Genomic DNA, 9,673 nt, shown 5'->3' on the forward strand with positions numbered 1-9,673 from the left:
AAAAAATCAAAATATTAAATTATATCACTCTTCATAACCTGTTACAATATTAATTAAATTTACATATGACAAACAAAATTTTTAAAATTTCTTAGAATCCAAATGAAAACAGTAAAAATGATTCCTTCCTTCCTCGTGATGCGCGATCCATTTGTAGCATTTCATTATCAATAACAAATTCCCACTCGTGCGCAAAAATCCCACTTAAACCGGATAGAAACCAAAAGATGCACACAAAAAAATATTCCCAGAATAGGAAAAAAAACCACTAGCATCCATCATATTACATACAACAGTAAAACTAAAAACATCATCTGCATAAATTATAAATTATATATATATAAAGTATAAAGTAAACAGATATAGATTGATTGATTTATTTATTTATTTATTTATTTATTTATTTATTTATTTATTTATTTACAAGAAGCCAATTTAGGCCGCCAGTTGAGGTGAGGCCTGATGATGCGTCTACATCGCAGCCGCCCCGGTTCCACATAGTCTTTCCAAGAAGAAAAGAAGAAAAAGAATGAAACCGACCAAACTCAACCTTCCTCTCCGGTCTCCACATGTACACCTCTCAAAATTACCATCCATCTTGATGACCTCATCGATTCAACCCTTATCTCCAACAACAGAACCCAATTAGCCCAACCACTACTCCCCATCCTCTAAATTTCTTCTTTTCTTTCTTTTTTTTTTAAAAAAAGAAAAAAGAAAAAACTAATAACTAATAACTAAAAATAAATAAATAAATAAAAAGAGGAGGAGGAGGAGGAGGAGGAGGAGGAAAAAAATTCACCGGTCTAACAATCCTCATCGGATTCAGGGCCGGGTTGTTGATTGAGATCGGGCTTGGGCTTGGGCTGAGAGAGAAGCAAGCCGGTTTGGATAGCATCAACACGAGCGCCGACCTCGGTGGCCTTCTTCCGGATCGAGGCGGCGGAGAGTGGTTCGGCAGCGGCGTCATCGTCGGCGGAGATCTCGTCGGGGAAATTAAGCCGCGTAGACTTACCGCGAAGGTAGTAGACGGCCGTGTCGTAAGCCCTAGCAGCCGCCACCGGCGTCGAGTAAGACCCCAGCCAAATCCTTGACCTCTTGTTTGGCTCTCTTATCTCCGCCACCCACTTCCCCCACTTCCTCATCCTCACCCCTCTGTACGGCCGCTCCTTCCTCGCCCCCGCCGCCGTCGCCTCCTCCGATGGTTTTCTCTCCTCATCGATCACCGCCGATGAGCACCCGTTCTCCATCTCGGCAAACGAAATTAAGAAAGAGAGAAAAGAGATAGACTGGAAAAGACTGTGAGAAAGAAGAGAAAGGTACGCCGACATAGATAACAAGAGACGCGAAGGAGAAGAGGGGGTTAGGGGGTGGCGTGGCATGCGGAAAGCACGTGAGGGATTGATGACGTGGACGTTAGGGATTTGGATAGGGAAGGGGGTGTCCACTGACGCTCGTGCTAGGGAGGAGGATTAGGACAAGCGCCGAGCTAGATCGAACGGTTGGGATGGATTGATCGCAAAAGGCGGTGGAGACCCCACCGTCCAACACTGGGGGATGTGGTGGGGAAGTGGATTTGTCATAACCTTTTCTAATTTGGAGGGGTATTTAAGTAAAATATGGTTTTTTGTTTTTAATACGAGAAGCGTAACGAGGAATATAAAGTGGGCAAGGCTGGCTGTGGCATTAGTGTGGAAGCTGTCATTGTAACAATACCAGATGGATATTTGTATGCAGATGTAATTGTATACTATAAGAAATTTAGAATATATTAAGTGAAATACTAAAAAAACCACAGGTTTCTTGAAAATTTCTGGTTCTGAATTATTATAGAGCAAAATACTAAAAAGTTTTATATAAAGAATAATTTTTTTTAATGCATCAAAAAAATTATTTTATATAAAAAATTTTAGAATTATTTATTTAACTGATTTAAGCCCCTGTAATTAAGTTACTTCTATTGGTTAGTTTGATAGTTTTTAAATGCTATTGGATATGAAAATGAGATTTTTCTTTAAAAGTTATAAATAATTTTTGTGTATTTATTAAGTTTTGATAAACATGTATATAAATAAAGAACTAGGTTAGATTATCTTATATGTTTTCATCTTGTATGTGATGATCTTATTATTTAAATTGAATTATTTTGAAATTATTTTTAAAAATATTCATAATAATCTTCTAGAAGAAATTTAATCTAAATCTCGGATCATCATTCAATAACCCGCGTGTGCCCAGATGGTGTGCCCTCTTATATAAAGAGGACGTACAGAGGCTAGGCACATGCCCAGTAAACCCATAAATTTAAAATTCATAGGCGATAGAAGGACATGTTATTTTATATAAAAAAAAAACACATGTCCAAATGACCCGTCCTCTTATATATGAAGGTGCACATGCATCTTCTTAAAAACTATTGGCTTTAAATAATTATAAAGAGAAATAGTAAAAGCTTTACAAAAGGGATAAACTTTTCTAATAGATTTTTTTTTTTATCTATGCATAAAAATTCTTATATAAAAATTTTCAAAACTATTAATTATATAAAAAAATATTATCCAATGACCCCGCATTGCACGTACCCCCGATGACATGTCTTATTATATAAAGTGGGCGCGTGCCCATATGACGTATCCTCTTATATAAAAAAGAGATATTATCTGAGTAAACCTACATATTTCGAATCTATGGGTTATAAAGAGGACACATCACCTTAAAGATTATTGGTTCTAAATCATTATGGAGAGAAATATTAAAAGTTTTATAAAAAAGATAAATTTTCTCTAAACGGATATTTTTTTATCTATATATAAAAATAATTATATAAAATTTATCAAGACTATTTTTTTAAATTGATTCAAGCGCTTCATTGTAAGCCAATTCTATTGGTTAGTATGAAAGTTTTTGAATGATAAAAGGGCATGACAATGAAAATTTTCCTTTAAAAATTATAAATAATTTTTATTTTCTTATTAAGTTTTGATAAACAAATGTATAAATAAAGAACTACCTTAGATTTTCTTATCTATTTTATCTTGTATTTTATGATCTAGTTATTTAAATTAAAGTATTTTGAAATTACTTTAAAAATTTTGATAGTTAACCACCACCACCACCATCCCCCGGGATCCGGATCCATTAGATTTATCATCCAATGACCCCCCACATGCTCAGATGAAATGTTCTATTATATAAAGAGGACGCATGCCCACTCACAAATTTCGAATCTAAGGACAATAAGAGAACACATCACCTTAAAAACTATTGGTTCTAAATTATTATGGAGCGAAATACTAAAAGCTTTATAAAAAGGATAAATTTTCTTTAAACAATATGTTTTTTTTTGTATATACATAAAACTCCCATATATATATATATATATATAAATTTTCAAAAGTATTTATTTAAATGATTTCAGCCCCTGTAATGTAGGTCAATTCTATTAATTAGTCTGAAACTTTTTTAATGCGATTGGGGTATGACAATGAATTTTCCTTTAAAAATTATAAATAATTTTTGTTATCTTATTAAGTTTTGATAAACATGTGTATAAATAAAAAGCTAGTATAGGTTATTTTACCTATTTTATCTTGTATTCTATGATCTAATTTTTTAAATTAAATTATTTTGAAATTATTTTTAAAAATATTGATAAAAAAAATTTCAAAAACAAAAAAAAAAAAAAATTGAAGCAAACTCCCACCCCGTTGACCCCCGAGATCCATTGTATTATCATCCAATTACAGTGACGTGCCCAGATGAGCTAGATGCCCTATTATTTAACGAGGACGTATTCAGATGTCCCATCCTCTAATATAAAGAGGACACAGATGATGCATCCTTTAATATAAAGAGGACACGTGTCATCTCGACACACTCACAAATTTCGAATTCATGGACAATACGAGGACGCGTCATCTTATCAAGGTTGTCAGATCCGGCCCGGGCAATGACCCAGTAAACCCAGGGCTCAGGGGTCAATGGGTTCGACCGGGTCGAACCGGGGTTGAACTGGGGTCAATAATTAAATATAAAAAATATAATAATAATTAATAATAAGTAAAAATAATATAAAACCCATAATTATATTATAAAAACATACTCAAATTTAATATTTAAATTGATAAATGACTTTATATACAATAGAGTTTTCTAATTATGTCATTTATTTTTACATTTTTTAAATATTTACAAATTTAATATATTAATATATAATTATCGTTCTCTCGATGTTATTTATTTATTTATTGGTTGATTTTGTTAAAATAAATAAGAAATTTAATTCACTAATTCTTATATCTCAATTGAGTTTTTATTTTGTTTTAAATTTTCTTATATTTTTTATTTAATTAAAATACTTTAATTTTATATTTTTATAATAAAATTACTCTCATTTATTATTTTATTTTCTTAATAAATTAAATTTTTAGAAAGTATTTACATAACACATTAATATATTTTATTTTTAAATGTTAATTTTTGTTGGTATGTTTATGATATATATATATATATATATATATTGTAATTCTATTTATTGATTATAAATTATAAATTAATATTAATAAATATACACGATTTTGTGATTTTTAATGAGAAAATAATAATAAATTATTAAATAATATAAAAAAATTAAACATTGTGACCCGATTGACCCGGCCGGGTCACCGGGTTAACACCGGGTTTTTTAATACCCGTGTCAATGGGGGTATACCCGGGCCGGCCACATGGCCGGTTCCCGGTTTTTCCGGTTGAACCGGCCGGGCCGGTCCAGGTCTGACAACCTTGCATCTTATATAGGGATAACGCTTGCCCAGATGATGCGTGCCCAGATGATGCATCCTTTTTATATAAAGAAGACGCATCATTTAGGTAAACCCATAGATTTCAAATCCATGGACAATAAGAGGGCGCGTCATCTTATACATCATCATAAAGATTATTATAAAGACTATTGGTTAAATCATTATTGAGCGAAATACTAAAAGCTTTATAAATTATAAAAGATAAATTTTCTCTATATAGATTTTTTTTTGGCGTATACATAAAAATTCTTATATATAAAAATTTTCAGAATTATTTATTTAAGTGATTCAGGCCCTATAATGTAGGTTAATAGTATTGGTTAGTCTGACAGTTTTTGAATGCTATTGGGGTATGACATTGAATTTTTTCTTAAAAAATTATAAATATTTTTTGTTTTTGTATTAAGTTTTGATAAACCAGTTTATAAATAAAGAACTAGGTTAGGTTATCTTATCTATTTTATCTTGTATCTTGTATTTTATGATCTAATTATTTAAATTAAATTATTTTGAAAATTATTTTTAAAATATTGATAATAAAAAAATTCCAATAGAAATTCAAGCTTACCCTCCCCGAGATCCATTAAATTATCATCCAATGACCCCAAACGTGCCCAAATGATGTGCTCTCTTATATAAAGAGGACTCATATTCAAATGACGTGTTCTATTATAAAAAGAGGATGCATGCCCTAATGGCGCATCCTCTTATATAAAAAGGATGTGTGTCATCTGGACATGTCCATAGATTTCGAATTCAAAATTTATTTTATCTTTATTTAAATTAAAAGAAATTCAAGTAAATTCCAACCGTGGACCCGCAATACATTGGATCATCATCTAGTGACTTCCATGTGCTTAGATGATGTGTTCTCTTTATATATAAGAGGACTCATGCTCAAATGGTGCATCCTCTTATATAAAAAAGATGAGTCATTTGGACACACCCACAGATTTTGAATCCGTAAACAATGAGAGGACATGTTATGTTATATAATGAGGACGCGGCCAGGAGACGCATTCTCTTAATATGAGAGGATGTGTCATATGGGTAAACCAACAAATTTTGAATCTGTGGACAATAAGAGGATGCATAATCTAGGCAAACCCACATATTTCTATTCTGTGGATAATAACTTTTTTAAAATTATTTTAATTCATGTTCCATTCATCTATAGGATAATTAAAGAATTAATGCTTATTCATATATCTTCTCGATCAAATATTTAGATATTATGTAAATAAAATACAATACAATATATATAACTTACAAACTAGTATATATCAAATTTATTTAAACATATTTTAAAAAATATATCGGCATAATATTCAAATATGTTGGCTGTTAAATAATTTTATTAACATATAACTCAAATATATGAGATTAATTATGATAAAATTTATGAAAATAAAAATATACTTTTGGTTTACAATGTAATAAACAAATAAGAGATAATCAATCATGGTTGGTCCAAATGATACAAACTTATGTCATTTAAATAGTTTTGAGTTTGAATCTTTATGTATGTAAAAATCATACAACATCAAATTTTTAAAATATAAAATTATTTTTTATCAAAAACAAAAATATTTTGTCATCATTTCTATAATTAAAGGATTTGTATTTAATTTTTTTCCCTCACTCAAAGGTTGAAATGACTTATTCAAATATTATCAAATCAGATTCTTGCATTTGCTAAAAATGCTAGGTAGACCATACCAAGAGACCTAATAAAATATAAATACATATATGTACACTCAGAAAAGATTGAGGGGGCCACCTGTAAAGGAGTACCCCGCAAAAAAAGTTTTAAATTTGAAGTGGTGGGAGAAGGGCTTAATGAGGACAAAGGGATTGTGTCTTTAGTGTTGCTTTTTAGACACTTGTTTAGATTTTGGGAAGGTCACACTCAGCCTATGTCCTCAAGATCCTTGATCAGAACTATTTATTTATTTATTTTTTTTTTTTGTCTCTTATTTATAGTTATTGGAAAATATTATGTTCACTGTTACATTGGTTGGGATGTTTGCGGCGTGTAGCACAAGAGATTGGTATTTTGGGGGAATAAAGTTAGGGGGAAAAATATGAACATTATTGTTCCAAAGATAGACACATGTTCTACACGTTTCTGTATTAAAAACATGTAAAAGATAAATGAATATAAAATGAGTAAAGGAAAATAAATATTTTTAGAAGAAGTGCAGAAATTATTAAATAATTAAATTTTAATATTTCAAATTTAAAATTGTGGGGTTTGATTGGATACAATTATTTAAAGAGTAGCAAAAGAAATGACTAATGTAAAAATAAAATAAAACATTAGAAAAATGAAACAAGAAAAATCAAATTTATGTGGACAATTTAAAATTGGAAAAATAAGGAGTATAAGAGAAGAAGATGATTCCATTATATTGAAAATTGATTACAATAGTAGCGATTCAATTTGCCAAAGACATTACATCGTAATAAAATCCTAAAAAAATATAGTTAAATAAGTCAATAGTTCTATTACAATTTAATTGATGTAGATTCAGTCAGAGACTATGGTTTAGGTATATTGTTTTTTTTTATGTGCTCTAATTATCTAAAATTTTTGAAAAAATCCATTCCGCGAGAGCTGAATACTTGCAACTTCAGTAGGATGAATAATGGGTCACGACATTGGGCTTATCAACTCGAATCCTCCATTATCATCTTAGATCCCCTATTAAATTTCTTATAATTTAAAAATTACATAAAACATTGTGAATTTTTCGGGACAAGTCAAACTGACTTTGTGTCACAAATTTTAATTTAATAGGTAGAAGTATATTGTTCACCTTTTTTTTATATAAATAGAAGTGAATAGATTTTTAAAAGAAATCAAAAGATAATAAAATGATTAGTAATTTTAATTTTATTTGTTGGGTTGATAATGTTCTTTTTTCATAAAAAAAATATTAATTTATGAATTTTAACTTTCTCAATTTCAAAATTATTATTTTATAAAAGAATAATAGAAAGAAAAAAAAACCTAGACAGGCGGGCTATAGTGAATTATTACAAACTAACAAATTATAATTCAATTTTTTTATAACATATGAAATGATAATAATGCATAAGCGAGAGTTTCTTTTTGTCATTTTGTACTTATTTGGCCAAAAAAAATATTTATTACAAAATTGAATACTATAAAATGCTTTTATTAAATATTAATAAAATATATGTTAAATCATATTCAGACAAATTTGGTGCAACATTAGAACCCAATTCCGAATTCGCTTTCGCTTTTGTGGACTGAATTGGGTCTTAATTCAGCCGCCACATCTAATTATTGATGAATTATTGGCATATGATGACTAATGAGATGCTTTGTAGTGCTAGTTTTCTATTTTTCCTTTTGTTTTTATAATTTTACCTTTAACTGTTGCTCAGCTCAACCGTTTACTTTGTGTTAGACCAAAATTGATTTAATTTAATATTAAATATTTTTAAAATAAAAATTTTAAATATTTCATTGATGATAGGTGTTTATTAATCATAATATTCTTTAAATTAAGTATTAAATATATTTACTTAAATAATTAAATATTACAAAAAGAGGGGTTTTTTTTTGGTCAAAAGAGTGAAAATATATAGCTATAAAATGGCTGAACTAACTCTAGTCATCAAGCTGCACAATAACAAGATAAATTAGAACGAATCTTAGAGAGAAAAAGTTAGCAAAATATCTAAATAAGTACGATCACTTTGGTGGGATTTTACTTCCTCTCTTTTTGGAAGGAGAATTAGGTTTTTCTTTCGTCGAGAAGAGCAAGATTTAATTTGACTTCTCAGCAATGAAAGTGATGAGACACTGCAAATGCCTTCGCCTTGGGAGCCTAAGAAAGTTGTAAGTTCCAACAAGAAACAATCTCTCCATCCTGCAGAGCCATCTTCTCAAAGGATCCCGAGGGTATCGCTTGAGAGAATTACTCCTCGGGGTGACTTGCATCTATCCCTTGATCTAAATCCATAGTTTGACGGAGCGAATATGCTGCATACAGGCTAAATAAACAGGACCAGTAACATTAATCTAAAGGTTGAAATTATTCCAATGAGAGGTAGATAATAAAAAACCTCTCCCACTTCGCCGGCGCCTACTCACGACCATCCACAACCCATAACCTCTCTCGATCTGATTCTTGAACCATCTCCACTAGTGGAATCTCTCCAATCTCATCTGCATTTCCGGGGGGATTATTTGTCTTTTGTTTAGCCTCACCATAACGATTATGTCGGAAAAAATAATATTAGTGATTAGCATGCAATTAATCAACACACAATCTAATTAAACTCAACAAATTAAAGAGTTAGAGTGATCTAGCATGAGATTAGGCGTGCAAAGGCACTATCTTAACACTGAATTGGCCCCTTCATGTAGGATTGAATGGTCTCACTCCAATGCCAGGATACGCTAACCTACCGAGAAGATCTGTTTGTCAAGTACCACATTCGGTGAGGAGCTTTTGTTGAAGCGTCACCAAGGTTTATGAGATGTGAAAATAGAGGAAGAGAAAAAGTCACACTCTCTAACGTTAGGGTTTCTTGGTCCTTTTATAGTTAGAGATCATCCAACGATTTGTGCCATTTGAGAGAATCAACTATCTAATGAAAGAATAAATTAAAGATCAACAATCTATGGTAAAAATCAACTCATGGAGGGAATAAATCATGATCAACAATACAAGGAAAGAATTAATTAGAATCGTCAATCTAAGGAAAATTAAATAAGATGAGTGACTTCATGATTATCCAAGATTGTTGCCAAAATAAAAATAGAGAATAAATCAAGGAGATCACGTGACTAGGTTTGGGTGTATGAGATGGGCTTGGGTAGCTCATATCTAACA

At 30.7% G+C, this 9,673-nt stretch overlaps 1 protein-coding gene across 2 annotated transcripts; it reads right to left on the reverse strand.

Moving 5' to 3' along the window:
• Positions 1-255: 255 nt before the first annotated feature.
• On the reverse strand, positions 256-1,713 carry LOC120283881 (ethylene-responsive transcription factor RAP2-1-like). Of its 2 annotated transcripts, none has more exons than XM_039290671.1 (2): positions 803-1,713; positions 256-621 (listed from the first exon to the last, which is right to left on the reverse strand). In XM_039290671.1, exon 1 carries the CDS (start codon positions 1,380-1,382, stop codon positions 807-809), a length of 576 nt encoding a protein of 191 aa, XP_039146605.1. In that variant the 5' UTR covers positions 1,383-1,713; the 3' UTR covers positions 256-621; positions 803-806. The 2 variants fall into 2 exon arrangements, with proteins under 2 accessions (XP_039146605.1, XP_039146597.1); XM_039290663.1 differs by having other exon boundaries at positions 256-695.
• Between the last annotated feature and the right edge of the window lie 7,960 nt (positions 1,714-9,673).

Source organism: Dioscorea cayenensis, chromosome 3 (assembly GCF_009730915.1).
Source record: "Dioscorea cayenensis subsp. rotundata cultivar TDr96_F1 chromosome 3, TDr96_F1_v2_PseudoChromosome.rev07_lg8_w22 25.fasta, whole genome shotgun sequence".
Classification (NCBI taxonomy): domain Eukaryota; kingdom Viridiplantae; phylum Streptophyta; class Magnoliopsida; order Dioscoreales; family Dioscoreaceae; genus Dioscorea; species Dioscorea cayenensis.